General features: G+C 34.7%; 2 protein-coding genes across 7 annotated transcripts; one reads left to right on the top strand and one right to left on the bottom strand.

The window, feature by feature from the left end:
- Window positions 1-170: 170 nt before the first annotated feature.
- LOC126856812 (mediator of RNA polymerase II transcription subunit 1) lies at window positions 171-14,705 on the top strand. Of its 2 annotated transcripts, XM_050605691.1 has the most exons (9): window positions 171-522; window positions 843-988; window positions 1,047-1,180; window positions 1,703-1,841; window positions 1,940-2,159; window positions 2,299-2,524; window positions 2,709-2,940; window positions 3,289-8,071; window positions 14,273-14,705. In XM_050605691.1, exons 1-8 carry the CDS (start codon window positions 492-494, stop codon window positions 8,041-8,043), a joined length of 5,883 nt encoding a protein of 1,960 aa, XP_050461648.1. In that variant the 5' UTR covers window positions 171-491; the 3' UTR covers window positions 8,044-8,071; window positions 14,273-14,705. The 2 variants fall into 2 exon arrangements, with proteins under 2 accessions (XP_050461648.1, XP_050461647.1); XM_050605690.1 differs by lacking the exon at window positions 14,273-14,705 and having other exon boundaries at window positions 3,289-8,367.
- Window positions 10,949-21,189, bottom strand: LOC126856813 (sterol O-acyltransferase 2-like). Of its 5 annotated transcripts, none has more exons than XM_050605692.1 (10): window positions 20,951-21,153; window positions 20,719-20,879; window positions 20,100-20,170; window positions 19,736-19,869; window positions 19,104-19,274; window positions 18,192-18,340; window positions 17,810-17,949; window positions 17,509-17,672; window positions 16,856-17,129; window positions 16,086-16,690 (listed from the first exon to the last, which is right to left on the bottom strand). In XM_050605692.1, the coding sequence occupies exons 2-10, from the start codon at window positions 20,801-20,803 to the stop codon at window positions 16,259-16,261; spliced, it is 1,620 nt and encodes a 539-aa protein (XP_050461649.1). In that variant the 5' UTR covers window positions 20,804-20,879; window positions 20,951-21,153; the 3' UTR covers window positions 16,086-16,258. The 5 variants fall into 5 exon arrangements, with proteins under 5 accessions (XP_050461653.1, XP_050461654.1, XP_050461652.1 ...); XM_050605694.1 differs by having other exon boundaries at window positions 21,035-21,139; XM_050605695.1 differs by lacking the exon at window positions 16,086-16,690 and adding an exon at window positions 11,018-11,609 and having other exon boundaries at window positions 20,719-21,189.
- Window positions 21,190-21,933: the final 744 nt, after the last annotated feature.

Raw genomic sequence — 21,933 nt, 5'->3', positions numbered from 1 at the left:
AATTTAGAAATTTATCATTTATAGAAGTCGGGATAAATGATTAATTCTGATTTAATATAAATTTATATATATATATATATATATATATATATATATATATATATATATATACACTATTATTATATTCATAATTCGAGAGTAAAAAGGAAGAAACTGACGCGCAATCTGGCGGCGCGCGCGAGTTGAGAGATTTAGGTTGGATTACGTTAGGTTAGGTAGGAAAATTCCGCGAGCGAAGCGGACTCGGACGGAGTCTTCGCACCTGTTCCCTGTTCGGAGCAGTCGCGAAGAAAACATCAACCAGACGTAGATATAATTGTCGGTTATATATAGAGAGTGAACTCAAGCTAGTCGCGACCCAGGGGATCGCGATTCCGCGATCGCTCCGATTTCGTCGATCCGCACGCGATGCTCGGGAAAGCGTGCAGCGTCGCGATGCTGCGATAGCGAGGGCTGCCTGATAGATCGTCGCGTCAACCGTAAAGGGGCACATGGATGCGACCAACGGGCAGAAGCCCCTTGGTGAGGAAGATTTTTCATTTTTTCTTCTACCGAGAGAAGTCAATTTCGAAAAATAATGTTCGAATAATGCTTGTAAAATTATTGAGCGATTGTCGATTAATTATTCGTCCTGCTAACGGAATATATCGTGAGAGAAGTTTGCAACATGACATACAGTATATTTATATTCCATGACTTCTTTCCACTCATCTTTGAATAATTTTTTGAATTCAGAATTATTATCAGACGAGAACATATAAATTTATCATTATGATCTTATATCTTTTATGCGAGGAAAATAAATATAGTTATTTGATAAATTAAACTTTTGTTTTATTCAGTGGGGCAACCCTCCACCGGGGGAACATCTACCTCCTCTGATAAAGGTAAGGAGTGGCAAATGGAGTTGCTGATGGAGAAGCTGCGTTCCAAAGCCTCCACATTTAAGCCTTTAGTGGAGACAGCCAAGAACATGCGTATGGCCATGGTAAGTAATTTCAGATTTGTAAATGCAAATGTATATACAATTTTTTTTTCATTAACAGGATAAGAGATTCGCAATTGATAGTGTGGAGAGGAATCAGTTGCAGAAATGTTTGGACACTCTACAACATTCTATCAAAGTCACTTCCTTTCAATCCATGGTGGAGCGTCTAGAAAGCTTAGCAAGACAATTGGGGTATCTATTTTTTTTACATAACAATATACATTATTATTTATATTATAGAAAAATAACGATATACATTGTTATTTTTTTATAATATTTATACTCTTTTAATATTTATTGTTCTATATTATTATATATTTTAATGTTGCAAATTTTGATAGTAGTGTTTTACAACTGAAATATATCTGAATATTTTCATTTATACATAACATAGCGATATTATAAAGAAAATAAATAAAATAATATATTTTAATAAAACAGATTATATATATTTTATTATATATATATATATATATATATATATATATATATATATATATATATTATGAATATTTTAATAATACAGAGATGTTAATCAAATTTTACACCAAATCAGTCAGGTTTTTAATATTTTTCAATATTACTAAATAAGTTAAATTAAATTAATATTATCTTAATAGTTGTATGTGATATTTTTATTTATTTATTATTTATATTTTTTAATAATAATATTGTGTAAATAAATAGAGCTTACATCATTATCTTATTACACAGATTAAAGTTCATGATGTCTGGTCCTCCAGGCACAGAAATATTTATATCCTCTGACATGTTTTTCTTGGAAGTTTTGTTGGAGCCGTCAGGACTTGTTAGGGATGTCAAGATCCATCACGAGGGAAAAAGCGAGCAACAGGTGAGAGCACGACGGATGTTACTTTTATGATTCTTCTCTTTTGTTGAACGTTTTTATTGTAATCTTGAAAATCATAATTTTGAAAATCATTTTTGCAGAGCTGCGAAGCGCTTGCGTCAGCTTTGTCGCGCGGCGACTTTGTTGATTTCACTACACAACTTGAAGGATTGGCATCGATATATCAGCTGAATGCCGACAAAAAAGTAAAGTGCAAGGCATTCAGCGCTCTGCAATCTCTTGAGGCTGATCTAGGTGTTCTAGCGCAGCTACAAACATTTATGAAGGAGCCGTTCAATCTGGTTCACAAAAGTCCTGTTGGTTAGCGATCTATTATTTTTGTATAGCTTATATTTTATAGAAATAATCAAGAAAGTTATTTACTTATTATTTATGCTCAAGTGCATATACATATGTATCCGTTTCTGCGATGAGTTGACGTAATTGAATCATTGTCTAGGAATTCTGGAAAGAAGGAGAGGCGGCCACCCGATGAAATTGACATATTTTGTTTCGCCATACGATTTAATCGACGAAGAGAATCGTACTTACGACGCTTTGAATCCTGATGTCATCATTAAACGGAAAATCGGTCATTCGGTGACTGTTTGTATGGAAGGTTCGATGGGTCACAAGCTACCTACATCCAGTATCATAACTGTAAATAGAAGTCCCACGGGCAAGAGGTATATTGAATGAAACTGCATTTTTATTTATTTATTTTCTTATATAATTATAATAATTTACAGTGATAGTTACATATTTTATCATTTTTATTTCCTATACTTTTTTCCATTTCTTTATATTATTTCTTCTTTTTATTTAGTTATGATTATAAATTTATGTCATTAACATTGCTATTTCTCCTAGTACACCTTCATACGCTTCGTTGACCAGCACAAATTCTTCTATGCTGCCTGCCTGCTTCGTGCTAAAACTCGGCAAAAAAATGCCAATTTGCATGGAACTGGTGAGGAGAATACAGAAAGTCACGGAGCTTGATTGCGGTGATATTTCCGCGCCACATCCGATGCTCAGTCTGATAATACAGCATGCAAGTGATGGTCAACTGGACTGTCGCAATAACAAGGGTCTATACGTGGTAAGTGGCAAGATTGGTAGACATATCGATTTCATAATATAATAAAATAGATGCAATAGATGAAAGTAATTTTTTAAATTTGATGATTTTATAAAATTTTCTGAATTAATCGAGCCCATTTACAGGTCACCTTAAATTCAGATTTTTAAGAAAATGAAATTATTTGTTTAATAGTTAGCAATTTTTTTTATTATCATTTTGTATTATATATGTATATATATATATATATATATATATATATATATATATATATATATAACTTTTTATATATAACAAATAAATATTACATTTACTATAATTTATATCTTTAAGAATATATTATACAATTCATTATTTTTTGATTTTCAGACTCTACCAGATCAGCAGCATTGCTACTTTATGACAGAGAACAAAAACATGGAAGGCGTGCTGGTATGCAGCATTCCGTTCACGCATCCTGCGCACGTTCCGCAAATCTTGGTATATCTGCGACAGCAGGCGCTGTTCAATTGCCTAATTGCGAGCTGCGTACGACCTATGGCACGACAGGATCCCGAACATACAACCATACTCGAAGTAAGTGCTCTTTCGTGGCAGCACATCAGCGTGAGTGTAGAACACCCGTACGAGGAAACGATGGCTACCGCGGAATTGGACCTGACAGATATATCGGCGCTCAAGTGTCGGCTATATGGTGTAAGCATGACGACGAACGCGGAACAGACGTCGGATCTCAGCGGCAGAGTACTACAACGCTGTCTCAGCATACCGTTAACCATGCGAACGTTGCTAAAGATCTGGGAGGGTCGTTCCTTACCCGTGGTAATGAACAATCTGACCGGTGGCAGTGGTAGCGGCAACGGAAGCTACAATCTCAATCTAGGATCCGGCGGTAAGGACCAAACCGGGCAAAATGGCACTGCATCCGGCATGCCGGATTTTACGAATGGCGAGACGAAAGTGAAGCAAGAGCCCGGCTTGAACAACAGCAGCAATGGATGTATGGGTAGCAGACAAACTCAACAGCAGCAATCATCATCGTCGCATCAATTACAACAACAGCAACAGCCTTTTTTAGATGCCGGAACGGAAAATAGTATCGGTTTTCCGTCGTATTCCGGCCAATCCGATACGACGACGATGACGATGACGTTAGGCACCACTGGAACAAACAATGCCACTGCTTCCATGTTAAACCCATTGCAGTTGGGCGCGCTGTTGGGACAGGCGAAGAACTCTCTGACGGGTAATTCGAACGAACGCGGTAAGAAAACGCGAAAGAGAAAGACCGGTACAGACGGTCTCTGGCGTAGTCCGAAACGAAAGGGCGACGGAGGAAGTGGAGATAGTGGCGCCGGCGCAGAAATTTTACTGGAGAGCTCGAGTTCGGAGAATTCGACGCCGTTGGGAACTCCCACGGGCGGCAGAGAAAATCTCACATCGGAAACCAGAACATCCACGCCGACTTCAGCCGCCAGTTTGGCGAGTGGCATGGATTTTTCAAATCTGGATACTACCGATGTACTTGGTACCGATAAAAGCGCCTCAGATTATGATCTTGACAATTCGGAGCGAGACAGCGAGATCGTAGAGGTGCAGCATACTAGCACAGAACAGCAGCAAGAGATGGAAGAATTAACAAAGACACGCGAGTCCTCGTCGACGCGCAAGTCAAAGAAGAGTCGAAGCAGTGGCGGTAGCGAGGAGAAGAAGTCGAGTCCAACAAGTATATTCGTTGACGAGACATCGACGAATACAAATAACAGCAACAAAGGTCTCCCGGTGCCACCATCAGTAAGTATCACCCCTATCTCATGCAGTAATCTGGATCAAGCGAGCACTACCAACTATAACTCCGTATTGACGGGTATGGGTTTGGAAAGGAGGCCCGGCATTGAAATCATACCCATCACTTCTTCGCCATCGCAGACCAGTCTACCAAGTTCGATTACTATCACGCCGATTGCCGGGCCGGCGCCCTCGTCGAAGAACACGACGGAAGAACGTCAGCGAAGCGAACGGAAAAGCGGCGGGAAGAGCAGCGGTGGCAGCGGCAAAAGCAGCTCTGAAGATAATAATAAAAGCAGCGGAAACAAGTTGGAAAAACGGCGGAAACGCAAACGGGAGGATAGTCCAATGGGTCCGCCGGACAAAGTGCCATCGAGTGGCAAACAGCAGCAGGACCCGCTTTCGAAACCAGTATCAGTGACCATCAAACCGAGCACCGAGCAATCACCGCCTAGCAGTGGCGGTCTGAGCTGTCCATCATCGCGACCCACATCACCCGCGGCAGTAAGAAAGTTTAGTCCGTCGCCGACGCATCCGAGTTCGCTGGCCACGCTCGTAGGTAAATCCAGTCCTACCTTGAAAGCAGGTCAATCGGCAGCTGTGGCGGCCTGCGGTGGCAAATCAGTGCAGAGTCCGAAGCACTCGCCCGTCTACAGCAGCAGTCCGAAACACAATACATCGAACGCGGTACCGGTGGTACCTATGTCAGTTCCAATGTCGCTATCCGTGTCCACGATACCTAATACAGTACCATCTGTCGCGGTGTCTGTACCGGTACCGGCAAATGCCAGCCCGAAACACGGCAGCATCTCGTCTCCAAAACATGGAAGTTCAGCCGCTAGCAGTGGCAAGCCAAGTATGTCCGCCCTGAAGTCGGCGGCAAACTCGCCGTCCAGTAAGAGCGGCGGATCTTCCGACGCGACGGCAACTCCGTCCAAGATAAAATCCTCTTCCTCCTCTTCTTCGTCCTCCGGCAAGGAATCCTCCAGTCGCGGAGACAAGGAGAGACGAGCGTCATCCGTCGGCTCGTCCAGTAGCTCGGCTAGCGGCCATCAGAGTCCCAAAACTAAGTCGTCATCCAGCGCAAAGCTAAAGCAACTGGAGATGATTCCACCGGGCGAAGCCGCCCAGGTTTCTTCTCTGCCGTCCGTTGGTAATAGCGGTGGCAATACCCCGCCTTCCGGGCAGGCCGATGCGGCAAGTAAATCTGCGATCGCGGCCCAGCAGGCGCGGAATCGCAAAAGTTCCCTCAATGCCGTGATCGATAAGTTGAAAAACGCGCAGCACTGCACCGAACCCGATGGCTGTGGTAACGGTAGCGGTAACGCAAAGAGCAGCGCATCTACCAATCTTGGTGGTGGCGGTAGTGGGGGAATGAGCGGACAGAAAGAGAAGAATATCAGTGGCGGTGGTTCATCAAGCAGCAATAAATCTGTCGTCGAGGGAGGAAAGTCTTCTTGCGTCGCCAAAAATTCATCCGCAGATACGAAGAATCCCGCGTCCGAATACATGGTGAAGCACAGCTCGGATGGCATCAAGATCACCATCAACAAAACTCGCACCAAGGACTCTAAGCAGTCGGCTGCTAATCAGAAGCTATCGTCATCTTCCTCGTCAGGTACGATGACAGCTGCTTCATCTTCGGGTACTTCGTCGTCGTCCATGTCTTCCTCGTCATCCGGCAATGTCGTCGGTGGCAGCAACGGTTCGCCGAAGACGCACACGGGTCTTAAGCCTGGCGTGAACTCTGGACCGGCATCGAAGAAGCCGCAAACATTGCAGACTCCGCAAAAATTGTTATCCACGAAGATGATGTTGGCTACCGGTGGTTTGAAATCGACCACCTCGAGCGTGATGAACGCTAGCAGTGGCGCGGGTATGGCGGGCGTGACCGCGTCCGGAGGAAACTCTCTATCGAAAAGCAGTTCCTCCAAAACTACCGGTTCGCCGAAGACGAGTAGCTCCGTGGCGACTGATCTGAGCCGCGGTCGCGACAAACCCAGGATACCCAAATCTAGCGACAAGGGAGTATTCGCATCAAAAAGCCTCGGCGACGCAAGGAAATCGAGTCCATCTGCTCTGCGCGAGGAGAGCGATAGCGAGCGTGCGTTCAAGTTGCTGGCCGCGCACGCGTCCAGTCTACCGCCGAGTTTGCCGCCCCAGTTAGTGATGGAGGGTCTGATGAAGCAGCTGGACACTAAATTTCAGATACCGAAGCTGTCGGCTCGAGCAAACATCACGGATAGCGTCGACAAGAGCAAGTCATCGGATAAGCTGCCGATGCTGCCCGATTCCGCCAAGCAGATTCTCGACGGTATGAAACAGGAATCGGGCAAGTTAAGTTTGTCCAACGTTTCCACGTCGAAATCGTCGCTAACGGACGACCAATCGAGACGGGACCATCCGCAGACAAAGCCGGACTCCGGCGCGATGTCTCTAAATCTCATTGCAGAAAACGCCGGTGGTCTCATGCTACCTCCGCAAACAACCGTTGATTCGGACGTACCTACGAATCTATGCATTCAACCAATGGTGGACAACGAGTCGTCCCGCAATGACTCCTGCAAGGAACTCGGCATGAGACAAACATCGACCGGTCAACAGTATCTCCTCGGCAAAATCGATGACACGAGCGGCAGTGGGATTCTATCCAAGAGTAACATTCCCGATCAATTAGCATCGTCCAAGCCTTACACGCCGAGTTCCAGCGTTTCGACAGTCTCGTCGAGTGGCAGTTCCCTCGTCGAGAGTTTGAATCTGAGTACTAAGTCGTTCGAGCAGACGACTTTGCAAGTCAAATACAACATGATTGCCGCCGAAGAAAAGAAACCGCAGCAGACAGTGTGCGGTGCGCCCTCGTCCGTCTCGACATCGTCGATATTTTCGTCGTTAAGCGGCGTCGCAACCACTTCCGACGACAATGCCAGTGTCATGACGTCATCCGACGGCAGCGGCGACCAAGAGGCGGCGGCGGCGGCAGCCGCAGAGATGCTGCTGGACTTTTCCGCGGCGAGCAAGGACCCGATGACCAAGGGCGGTCATGGCATCCCGTCGACCTTGGCTCACCTGACGACGATACCGGAGCGAGCGATGTCGCAGGTGACGCCGGTGGTGCGTCGCAACACGCCTCCACCACCGCCGCCCCCACCCCCGCCACCACCGTTGCCGTTGCCGGCTCCCTTTCCGCCCGCTGCCAGTCCATCTGTCAGTGTGCACATCGTCAAGAGTCCGGCTCCGAGTCCTCGCGTGATTCCACCCTCTCCTCATTCCTCCGCATCACCCTGTATCACCGACGACGAGCTTATGGACGAGGCGCTGGTCGGTATGGGCAAATGAAGATTACTTAAATTATAAAAATGAGAATGTGAGTAATCTCTCTCTTTCTCTTAAGATCTCTCGAGATCTATAAATCGCGTCAAAATTCGAGACAGAAATACTATGTATAATTCCGTTTATAATTTTATTTTTAATGTAATATAGAAAACAATTGCATCCGTAAAATACACACATGCAAATCAAAATATATGTCAAAATGCATATATGTTTATATTGAAACGTGTGAATTAAATTATAAATACAACTCTGTCTTTAATTTTGTCGTGAATTATAGATTATCTAGAGAAGCTTTTATTCCTCGCCTGAATAATAAATAATTAAATTATATATATATATATATATATATATATATATATATATATATATATATATATATATTTACTGTGTACATGTATATATATATATTTAATTATAAATAGAAAAAGCGAGAGGGAAAACAAATATATAGTTAAATATATATATATATATATATATATATATATATATATATATATATATATACGTCAAAACTGAAACATATTGTATATTATTGACTCAATTTTTGTAAAAAAAAAAATTCTTGAGAATGGAATAAAAAATTTTTTTTAATTAAATATATATATATATATATATATATATATATATATATATATAAATTTAATTAAAAGAAATTTTTTTTTACAAAAATTGAGTCAATAATATACAATATGTTTCAGTTTTGACGTGTTTTTCCTATGATTTACTCATAATTTTCTCACAAATTCGCATAATATTCTCAAATTAAATATTCTCGATAACAATATTATTAACGATAATTTTGTCAATTTGCACGGTATATTTCGATTATATTCTCGATGATTTTCGACGAAATTACTTAAAATTATATAACTTATGATATATTATAAATTGTATATCAATCCATGACATTCTTTCGTATCTTCCAATTTTGAAGAGTTATTCAGGTTTCCAGTTTCCGATGAGTGTATATTTCCGGCTAAATCTCTGATTTAAAATTTTTTTGCACCGATGCAAAGATCTGGATCTCAAGATTACTAACGAGATGCACGCGAGTCCGGAACCTTTTTTTCTTCCGATCCTACAATGATATTCTTCCATTGTTCTTCATCATGCTGTTTCGAGAAGACATTGCGCTTCTGGGATACTCGAGCGCGTTGTAGAAAAAACGTTCTCTTTTCATTTTTTTGTTTTTTTTTCTCGTCTCACTCCGATAGAGTCTCCGACACTGCCAGATCGATAGATTGCTCTCGAAAGAAATGGAGATTCCAAGTTGATTTTCCCTTCCCTTTCTAATCTTTAAGTGACGTCTTCAATCTTTAGGCGAGGCTTTTAATCTTGCCCGTAGATATATGAAATTTATATAAATCGAGTCTTTTGCGAGAGGAAGCTGACTAATTGTTAATAACTATATATGTTGATCGAATGCTGTAGAGTTTAATTGAAATGAATCCTAAAGCAGTGGCTTGCTAACTCATTCCTCTTACGTCAGGAATTAAGACTCCCTTTTTCCTCGCCTTTATTATTGATATTAATAATGCTAAGTTTAAATATTTTTAAATTGATAATCTTGCTTTTTGAAATTTTTTGAAGCATGTCAGGGACTATTTATGATTAATACGAATTTCGTTTTGTAAAGATGTCTATAGACTTGCTGCATATCTTCGTATCATCATTGTGTAAAATATTAATTTAAAAAAATGTTAAATATAATATTATATAATATTAATATTAATTTACACATGATAGGATACGATATGTAACAAGTCTGTAGTTACCTTAAAAACGAGTAAAAAGCTAGCTTTGCAATATGCATTTCTTAATGCAATATTAATACGAGAAAGAGAAGGAATATATATGCTAAAATGTTTAAAAGGCTGTGTACAAAGACGGAGAGAGGAAAAGTGTATTGTGAGTTGTGTTGTGAGTGATTCTTCTCTTTCGCCACATACCCTTCTATAATACTTCCAAAACTCTATTCTCAAATCCTTAAAATATGAATGATGAAAAACAGAAAAAATTGTTGGAAAATTAAAAGAAGAATTTCAACAAAATTAAGACGCAAAAGGATGTCCATCTATATTTTATTTGAAAAATGTAAAAAAGATTTCAAGAAATTTCTTTTCCGTTGTGTATATTCTAAATGGATATCCTTACTTTGCCTCATTCTGATTTTGTGAAATTATATATATGTTATTTATATGTATGAGATATGTAAATATTGTATGTATACATACACATATATATCTATATAATACGTGAAAAAAGAAAACAATTATAAAAGACACAAAGAAAATTGTACATGTATTATATATATGTATATCGACTGTATAACATAAATAATTAATTTGTATAAGTTAGACGACACATACGTCTTCTTTATCGTCACGCGTACAGTTGGAAGGCGTATGTAGAACTTCGATAATAAAGATTATCCCTTTTTATATATTCGTGTGTTGCACTTTTAATAATACAACTTATACATGATTTTTTAATATAAAATTCGAGATCGAACGTTATCGTAAGAGAACTTTCGGACTTTCAATTATATATTTTTTTCCACATTCTGCTTTCTTTTTTAAATATATTAGCTATTTTAATTAGTAGCTTTTGTCATTTTAATTTATTTCAACAAAGAAATCTTTTTATCTCGCTTTAAGAATAAAAGCATAAAAATGTATAAGTGTACATTTTTTAGTTTAATACATTTTGATATAATAGATTTTTCGAAATGCTATCAATGTTTCGATAAATAATTGTCCTCGCATTTTATAATGATGCATTTATATATATATATATATATATATATATATATATATATATATATATAATAAATAATAGATTCAACTTTAATTAAATTTTATATAATTTAATTATTTTTATGTAAATATTATTGCATATTATATTATATTGATATATGAAATTTATCAAAATTAATAATTATATATATATATATATATATATATATATATATATATATATATATATTTGCCGGTAATTATGCATAATAATCAATTACCATATTAACATATTTACAATAATAGAAAAGAGCATCTTCGTTACTTTATACTTTAAGATTAACTCTCTGTTAATAGTTTCTCTGAAACGGTAAATAAACTATGCTATGAAAAGATTCATGGAAAATAAACATTCTACAGGGCGAGTTGTCTCTGACAGTTCCAGCTTCGTGGTAAGAGCAAATCCGCATAGTAATCGGAATAGGGTGAACAATTGTAACGGGCATAATACTCTATCGCGTACAGGCTGACCAGGATGCTGTTACAGATACACAAAGTCAACCACATGATGATGTTGCTGATGTTGGAGAAGAAAATAAAGCCACTGCCGCCGAATACAATTAACATCAGCGGGTAGAAGAAGCGAAACGCGAATGTAAAGACGTAATCGTGACAGATGGAGGACACGAAGAACACTGTGAACGTCGCCAACGGTTTATTGTGCGGTACTACAATCTCGTACATGTCCTTGTAGATGTACATGTAAAGCCAATCGTGGACCACCACGTTCCACGTACGATGAAACATACGCATGGATGTGGAATTCCACCAATCCTGTAACCGACGAATAGTTCGTATAATTTATAGATCGTAATTTTGACAATAGCGTGAAGAAGTCGCTGAACATCGGCCATTAGTATAATTGAATAGAAATTTTTGATTGAAGGAACATTTTCGTTAAATGGCAAGAATGATCTCGAACATGTGAGTGAGACTCGCCTTATAAAACAACCGGTCGGCAAATTGCAGCATCTCCGCCCAGGCGTTCAACCATGCGTGCAGAAAAACATAATTTATGGAGATAATAATGAGGAAAATCCCGGGAATGCACGCGTCGATAATATTTTTGACATACCACATCGGTTCCAGAGGCTGTCTACCAAAATTATATAAAACCGGCATCACGAAGCATTCTAGAATGAAGGCGATATAAAAGATCGATAGGCCGACCACAGCGAAATTTTGAATCACAAACTTCCATCTGATCTCTTTCGTCCTGAAAAATTAACCGTGCGAATCTTTTTTGAGTTTTTCAATTAATACGATATTATGCCGAAATGGTAACGCATTATTAAATTGAGATATTGTTTATTCTAATAGATTTAAAAGTTTGTTAGAATTATCAAAAAAGATTAAGAATTCTTTATATATCTCAAAGTACTTTAAAAATCTTTTGCTTTAACTTCATCAAAAAAAAAAAAAACATTGAATGTGTATAAGATCTAGTAGCAGAGTTAAAAATTTAGATTAGATTATTAGAGAGAGAGAGAGAGAAAAATTGAGAATGCTTAAAAATTAAGTTTTAAAAACTTTCTCTTATGTATAGAATATGGAGAGATCTTTTACCTCGGATATTCATCGCGATATATCAAAGTCGGCGCGAACAGGAAGTACAAGTATTGCGAAAATCGGGGTCCACTCGGCGGTGAAATATCGCTATGGGATTTATATGACAAAAATTTAGGTGCTACGCTCCTAACGAAAGCATGAGTTTTCATGAGCAGGCGTAACTGAAAAAGCAAACGTCCGTTTAAATGAAGGAAACTTAAATCATTGTTATATTTATTACATTTATAATTTTTAATATAGTATATCGTGCGTAAGATATTCATTCTAATATTATTATTCTAATATATTTTCTGCAAAATTAGAGAATTTTTCTATTCTCAAAAATATTTTATGTGGAATGAGAGTGACAACTTCGAATAGGATTAGAATTTTAATTACTTGTTCTAGAGTTATAATGAAATTGCAAGCTATGCCTAGATTTTCTCTGTTTAATGCACCAGCGGGCAAAATTATAAACAGAACTTGATATAATATGAAGACTGTCAGCCACCCGTAATCCCACAGTTTTTGGGCAATAAGAACTGTAAGAATATAAAATATTAGTAGTTAAATTATAAAGATTATTTTAATCGGAATTATTTTATAATTCTTATAATTCTTATAATTATAGATTATGTTGATTATTATTCTCTTATATTGTATTATTATTAATATTATGTTTTATGATAAAACAATTAGTCAATAATTTTAATTTACATTTTATAATCTTATTTTTTAATCAAATAATTATTATTTATATTTATTTGAATTTTGGTTGACAATTACATAAAGTGATTCGTGTATCTGATTTTGTCTCAATAATTTTTACGAAATTAATTAGCAATGTTTGTCTCTTAAATTGATTTTTTAATTTCTTTTACAACACAAAGAATTAAAAAGAACATTACATTTTGATGAGTGTTGTATTCGTGAATAGGACCAGAAATTGAAAGCAATGTAAACACCGAGCGTCGAGATTTGCATGAGCGACCAAATATAGAGACAAGTTGGTAAATTCGCGAAACCTTTTCGTATTGTAACAGTCCCGAGGAGCAGCCTTGAATAAATATAAATAAGAAATTTAGTACAATTTTGTAACAAACGAAAAGTTTAATAATATTTAAACAGTTTTACTTTATTTTCTTTTTTTTTTAAAATTAAATGAAAAAAATTAAAATTAAACTCGTGCGAGGCTTTCGAATGGCACCATAATATGCATGTAAAAAATTTAATATTAAGATTATGAAAAAATTTAAAATATAAAACAAAATTTGTTATATTTAGAATCATATTTAATATGGATTTTTGAAGTAATAATTTCTCGTTTTTAGATATCGAAATTAATGATTTTAACTTACGTTCTAGACTCTATAATGTCATTTGCGGCGGTATGGAGAAAAAGCAATATAAAAATCATTATGAATAGATTATAAACCGTACGAAAGTGTGTGATCTCGAAGAGATCGGTGAACAGTGAGTTCCTCTCCAGAAACTTTTTTTCCCGCAACGCATCTTTCATGTTGATTTATCTGAAATTTGAATGCATAATTAATTTACATATAATTAATGTACGCCATTTCATATGTGCATTACTTTTGAAATGACCACGTATAATTAGTACAACTTTCATGCATTTATCCTTCACACATACTTGAAGTGCGCTTTTAATATATGGATTATGTAACACAATTACCTATGGAAATGTATTTAAAAAAATTCTAATACTATTTTTAGTTTCAGATATTGATACTATTATATAATATACTATTGTATAATAATTTTTTATTAGATGTATTTATACATATTTTCAACAAGGATTATATAAATATGATTTTATTTTAAATGAAAATAATATATTTTTAAAAATGTTTTAATATTTTTCTATTTAGTTTCAGGTTTGAGAGGCTTAACTGATTTTACATTCAGTTATAAATGAGGAATATATATTAAGGTAGGATACCATTTATTAGATAGTCTTATGTTATATTTTACGAAATCGTGTTTACTTAAAACATTTGAATGTAAGGATAAACAGATAAGCAAGACGTATTGTGTGACGTATTATTTTGTATAGGAAACTTCTTTAACTTGATCTGAACGTGCTATTAATTACTTTTTAATTACTTATTGACTACTTATCAATACTTTAATCTTAATTTTAACGTGCAAACTGTCTCGCAATTGTCATTTGTGTTATTAAACAAGAATTCTGTCTTTCTTGACCGAGAAATTTTTATTATCTCCATATAACATCATACATAATATTGATATGATATCGATATATGATATCAGACACGATATCGAGGAAACGATATTGATACCGACACTGATTTAAATCAAATGGCCTTTCGGAATACACTCCCAATTGTTATTGTATTCAAATTTCGAACGGTGTCGCAATTGATTTTAAATCTCAAAGTTTTGAAGGCACAAATCTCCGAACAATTTACAAAATATGAATTGTTTTTGTAACTTGTTCTAAGCGTAGAGACGCAAACACTATGTATACTTTGCTTCGGAACTGCTTTATAATGTTTCTCTCACTCCACCATCGCGATGTTGACGAAGATTCTACATATATTAAGTAGCTATCAAATAGAAACGGCTATAGCTATCAAATAGATAATGTGATTAGTCAATTATTTTAACTTTTTTTAATAAGCATTTATTTTTTTCAATTTTGGAATGTCACTGCGACAGGGTTTTTCGAACCTAGAAGTTCACTGTCTATTGTAACATATAAAGATATATTAAAAATGTAAAATAGAAAAAAAAACAAAAAAAATGAGATAAACATATAAATATTATGCGCGCGAAAGAAAAATTGAGTATGTAAATTATAAAGAAGATTGACGTATATCGACTGCATGATTGTATTATAATAAATTTGTGGATATTAGTATGCAGGATTGAGGAAAAGTTATTTTATAAAAATGATTCTTTACTCATTGTAAATTTTAAAAAGATGGTTGAAGCCGTGCATTTAATTGGTGGATTTAATTGGTATTGGTTGGCGTATAAATGATTATATTCTTTTTATATAAACGCATGTATTAATAATGTTAAATAATAAAAAAATCAATTAGAATCAAAATTATTAAAATGAAATGCATGGTTTGTTAAAATTTACAGAGTTATTTGTCGAGTCATTCATGAGATAAATGTTGCGTACAAATCTTTATTTATGAAGCTGGATTAAAGGTTGGGCTATATGTTTTTTTATTCTTCGGTTATGACTGCGCGGTGTAAAAAGCTTTGCACTTCACTGGTGTCCACACAGTATAGTTTTTAGCATCGTTTTTCTAACTTTGTTTTGTAAAATAACTGAATGAATGAAAAAAAAAAAATATTTTTCTTCTTTTACGTCTCTTCGTAATAATCACTAGTTTTATAATGAATATTGATTAATAATTTATGAAGGTAAATAATTATTATTAATTGATTTGTTTACTCTTACTGCTAAAATTTTTTATGCCTTTTTAGCCAAAATCAAGATATAGATATCAGAAATAAAGATTTTTCTTTGAGATAGATTGATGTTAAATATTTAGGTTTTATAATAATCGTTAGATATAATTTGCAATAGAGAGATTTATATATTTTATATATTTATATATATGCAAATAAAAATATAATCGTGTTTAGAGAAAAAATATTAGAATTTTTTTGTTTATAATAAAACAGAGAAATTGAACATTAACATATATATCGACAATATCTTTATTATAATAAATTTGTGGAGGATATTAGTATTACAAAAAAGATTGAATTTTATTCTAAGAAATATTTAAATTTGAGATTATCTGTCCACTAATAGTTCCTTTGCTAGTGGAGAACGAAAAAAAAATCATCGCTAAAAGGCGAAACGAGACACTCTAAACGAGAAATTGTGTTTGACAGGTCCAACTTCGCGGTATGACCAGATCCAGATAGTAATCGGGATAAGGTGAACAGTTGATCCGGCTGTAGTATTCCATTGTGTATAAGGTGAACATGACACCGTTGCCCAAACAGAAGGTAAACCACATAAAGATGTTACTGGTGGCGATTTTGCCTAAGTAGACGAGAGACAAGCCTAAGCCACCAAACAGGACGAGCATAATTGGGCAGAAGAAGCGGAACGCGAAAGCGAGTACGTATTCGTGAAAGATGGCAGATACAAGGAACACGGCGATGGTCGCCACGGTCTTGCTCTGCGGCAGCACAATCTCATACATATCCTTATAAATGTATGTGTGGAGCCAGTCGTGCACTACGATGTTCCACGTGCGATAATACGTACGGTAGCATGTGGAATTCCACCAATCCTGCAAATGACGAATAGTTTGTGTAATTTACAGACTGGTGTATAATTTTTACAATAGTTTGAAAAAATTCCTGAGAATCGGCCTTTGAGGCGATTTAATTGTAATTTTTGCTTGCGGAACATTTCCGTTAAATGACAATTTAGCGATCATGTGAGTGAGGCTCACCTCATAAAACAATCGGTCGGCGAATCGCAGCATCTCCGCCCAGGCGTTCAACCACGCGTGCAGTAGAAGATAGTTTCCAGAGATGAAGAAAAGGATCCCAGGAACACTAGCGTCAATCATAGTCTTGATGATCCACTTTGGTTCTATATTTTGCGTACCGAAGATATTAAAGACCGGTATCACGAAGCGCTCCATGATGAGGGCGAGAAAAAAGATTATCAAGACCACTTCCACGAGATTTTTCATCACCATCATCCATCTGATTTTATCCGTTCTGGGAAATTGATGGCAGGTATTTTAATTAAAAAATTTAATAGTACAACAAATATTATAACATTATTGAAAAACTGAAAAAAAATTTCCTATTTTTATTCAAGAGCTTAAGATTATTAAGATTTGACTCTCGGATAATGTAAGAGAGAATGCTGAGTCAATTTTAACTTGTAATGAATTTTTTTTTTATATATATATAAATATTAAAAAAAATATATATATAATAATATAATATAATATATAATATATATATATATATATATATATATATATATATATATATATATATTAAAGATAAAAGATTTTTGAGATTTTTCATCACAGATTTCAAGGAAATTTTTTATAGAATAATTTTTTATAGAATGCCAAGGTCTTTATACCTTGGGTACTTATCGCGATATACGAGAGTCGGCGCGAATAGGAAGTACAAGTATTGCGAGAATCCGGGGCCGCTCGGTTGCGAAACATCGCTATGAGGTTTGTATGATATGAACCTGGGAGCTACGCTTCTAATGAAAGCATAACTCTTCATCGTCAGACGCATCTGAAAAAGCAAACATTGATTTATGTCAAAGCTATATTATTTCTACACATTGAAGGCTTTAATTTAGAGAAATTTTTAGAATTATTATATCTTATATTGTGATCGAGAGTTATCATATTAAATTTTAAAATATATACTTGTTCCAAAAGTATAATTAAGCTGCTAGCTATGCCTAGATTCTCGTTAAGCATCGCCCTGGTAGAAAAAAATAGGAAGAGAACTTGATATAATATAAAAGTTGTCAGCCAGCCATAATCCCATAATTTTTGGACGAGCGCTGCAAAGAGAGGAATGCGTTAAATTTCACAAATTATTTTAATTAATTAATATTATTCAAGTATTTTTTTAAATGTGAAAGCTAACTATTTTTATATTATGATAATGCGCTAAATTTCGCATAAATCAATTGATCAACTATTAGTACATAATAACTTTATTGATTAATTTTTATTTAATTAAAAAAAAATTTCTCCAATTTCTGTTAACATTTAAAAAAATGTTAAATGAAAAAACTATTACATTTTGGTGAAAACTGAAGTCGTTGATTGGACCAGAGATTGAAAGGCACATAGACACCGAGTGTTGAGATTTGCATGAGCGACCAAATGCAGAGACAGGCTGGAAATTTCGCGAAAGCTTTCCGTATTGTTTCAGTACCAAGCATCAACCTTTAACAAATTGTTCAATGTTTTGATTATTCGAGGGGTTCAGTGAACTTTTGAGATATCTATATGTATCTTCTTACGCTATCTATCTATATCGCGAGTAACTTCCCAAGGCAAAATAATTGTGATTATATATCTTCTATTGTATATAACATCTACTTTGATCCCGATAACTTGTCACACTTTAGATAAGCGGCAGTTTTGATTATTAAAATAGTATAAGAGTTAAAATTCTAATGCATTTCACAATTCTCAACGCTAATCTTAAAATTTTCTGGATAAATTTGAAGTCTCCTTTTTTCCAATGAATTCATTAAATGATTAAAAGGTATTTTTTTTGCAAATTTTTTTTGCAATTTTTTTGCATTAACAGAATCAGTTTTCTCGATATACATGCGTTCTATATATTCTTAAATTTTTTATTTAAATTAATACTACTTGAATTAATACTACTTGAATAATTTTAATGAGTACATTAAAAATTATATATAAGTAATGGTATTTTTGTATATTTTTATACAATTTGAAAGCTCCAGTTTTATAAAAATATATAATATTGAAAATTAAAAAATTGCGCGATAAACGGCAGCTTTTTATCTTCGCTAAAAGGAGAACAATTCTAGATTGATTCAAGAATCGTTAAAACTAGTATCGCCCAAATTGCTATAAACGTCATTATATTAAAAATATTTAAAATATTTAAAATTTTTACGAAACATTTTAATTTCTCGTTTTTTCAAATATTGAAATTATATAATTCACTTACGTTCCCGATTCTATGATATCAGACCAAATGGTATTGAGGCAGAGCAGTATGAGAATCACCATAAATACATTATAAACCGTACGAATATGCTTGATCTTGAAGAGATTGGTGAATATAGAGTTCCTCGGAAGAAATTCCTTGTCCGGAAGTTTATCTTTCTTGCCGGATTGTCTGTGAAAGACATTCAGAGATGCAAATACATAAACGATTTATTATAAATTTATATTTTTGTACCGATAAATGATTTTTATAAGAAACACATTTGTTATGCGTGGATTACGAAAGATGAGAAGGACACATTCAAGAATTTTGCAAACCATTTTAGTTTCAGTTTTATTTACTAGCTTTGAATCATGTTGATACTAGATAAAGAATTTGATTATAGACAATCTTATGAAACAACAAATTTTTAGGAAAAATTTCTAATCGGAATATAGTGGAAATGTAAGCATAATGTGATATATAAGAATTTAAATTAATATCTATTACGTTATTTTTTATATATTTTATTTTACATTTTTGCAAAATACTTTGTATTTGAGAGACGCTTTTTTCCTTTAATATTATAGTAATTAATTATAGTAATTAATTACATTAATTTAAATATATAATTTAAACATATAATTTTTTACCTTTTGTCGCGATATATGTCCATGCTAGACGATAGGTCTCTCTTCGTTAGAGATGTCTTGAATTCCAGCAAAATCTCAGCTATCATGTCGTTAAGGCGATCGTTAACTTGTTCCAAAACGTTTTCCTTCATTTCCTGTGGAAATATATATCTTAGAGAGATAAAAGGAAGTACATGCCTTAGAAAAACAATGGGGGGAACGTCGAAAAAAGTTTAATCTTAACGGTGTTTTTTTATAGCAGCGCAATAATTCGCCATTGTTTTACTTTTGACCAAAATAATTTTTGACCGAAATAACTTTGTGACTTTAATTCGCGCATTCCATTAAATACAATTTGGATCGAGCCGAGGTCATCAATTCGCACCTGCATACTTTTTCGCAATTCATCGGTGATCGTTTCAAGTAAATCGTCCGCGGACGCATATTCGTTAGCCACTGAAAGAAGAAAAAAAATATATATATATATATATATATATATATATATATCTTTATAATATATAAAATATATATATAATACATAAAAAATATCTTTCTCTTTTTATATAAAATTAAATCGTATAAACGCTATATACATATATTCATATCTATGCATGAGATTATCAGTGAAATGTTATCACAATTTAGAAAAGTATTTAACCGATAGGTCGAAGCAAGAAAGAGTAAACAAAACAAAGCTCGTCGAATAATATGCTTGTATTTAATATAATAAACTCTCTGTGAAAATATCAACAGAGTTCATCGAAATTCAATAAACATCATTACACGAGAAATTAATTTCAAATAGTTTAAGTTTCTGATAAACATTAACAAATGTTAGAAGCGAACAATTTGAAATTAATTGTAATATTCGAAAATAGATGAATATATCGCAAGATTTTCAAAAGATTTTGTCGAATTCAAATTTCTGTATTTTAACGATTTAAATTATTCTAAAAATCGAGAATATTATACACGCATCTTAAATTAATTCATTCGATCTTTACCTTTCTCGTGAAAACCGTTCGCGATGCCGGTATTCATTTCTTCAGAAGTCTTAACGTTGTTCATGGTTTCCATCCTAGACTCCATGATCGAAGAGAGAACCGACCTTCTCTTCTGAAGATATTAAGATATACGACGATCTTTTCTTCAATGATTTATGATCCTAGAAAGTCAGCAACTTTATGTATAATTAAAAGAAAAAAGCAAGCAAATTATTCGGAGCGATTTTATTACAAAGTCGCACGAAATTTTTTGTTAATTAAAATTTTTGACGCGGAAATTCTCGAGGATTCGCGATCAAGTTGCAAGCATCCGTGCTTGGATTACTTCACTTTCGTCACTTTCGTCGACTTGTGTTTCACTGAGCACGCTTCGCTCCGTGTTCGAGGACTATCCGAACGGCTCCATGGGGCTTATCATTCCGCCAGTACAGTGCGCACCGACCTAAGATGTCTAAGGTCATATGTACTTAGACTGATAGCTCTCGAGCTTAATCCGTGACACCATGATATGAATTTATGTACTTCAATTGCTTTCTACGCGTCGTGTTGATTGTTTCCTTTGATTAGCATCATCGATCATTTGAATTTGGAAAAAGTAACATGAATGTATAGTTTATCAAGTGTAGAAAATAAAAATAATTATTTTTTGGTATAAAACAGATAAATTATTATAAAAAATATATAAATAAAAAAGAGATAGAGAGAAAGAGAGAGAGAGAGAGAGAGAGAGAGAGAGATGGAAATTATTAAAATAATGTTGCAAAATTATATTTTGTTATTGAAACATTATTATATAAATACAACTACAATATATTTATTACAGATGTATGTAAATACATATTGTATATAAATATAGTGTAAATTATTCTAATGTGTAAATATACATATTTCATATATTTTATTTTATATGTTTTATACTTGGTTTTTATTCTTGTTTTGTGTCTCTCTTTTTTTCTTTCGATTAAATCTAATCGTAAGCAATCTCAAATTCTGCTTTTAAGAGTATCTCGTTAGTTCTTGATGCAATTTTTTTCCTAAAACAGTTTAAAAGATATATAGGTCGCGTAGTAGGATTCGACAGGTATTGTTCGTTACTACTTGGATTAATTGCTAATTTTTATAATTTGCCTGAACTGTATCTTTTTTCGAAATGTGACAAGATAAACAAGATATATGCATGCTTGTCAAAGCGATAAACAACAGCTTATACAGATG

Source organism: Cataglyphis hispanica, chromosome 19 (genome assembly GCF_021464435.1).
Source record: "Cataglyphis hispanica isolate Lineage 1 chromosome 19, ULB_Chis1_1.0, whole genome shotgun sequence".
Classification (NCBI taxonomy): domain Eukaryota; kingdom Metazoa; phylum Arthropoda; class Insecta; order Hymenoptera; family Formicidae; genus Cataglyphis; species Cataglyphis hispanica.
The sequence above is the reverse complement of the archived record's forward strand: the minus strand, read 5'-3'. Positions and strand labels throughout refer to the sequence as shown.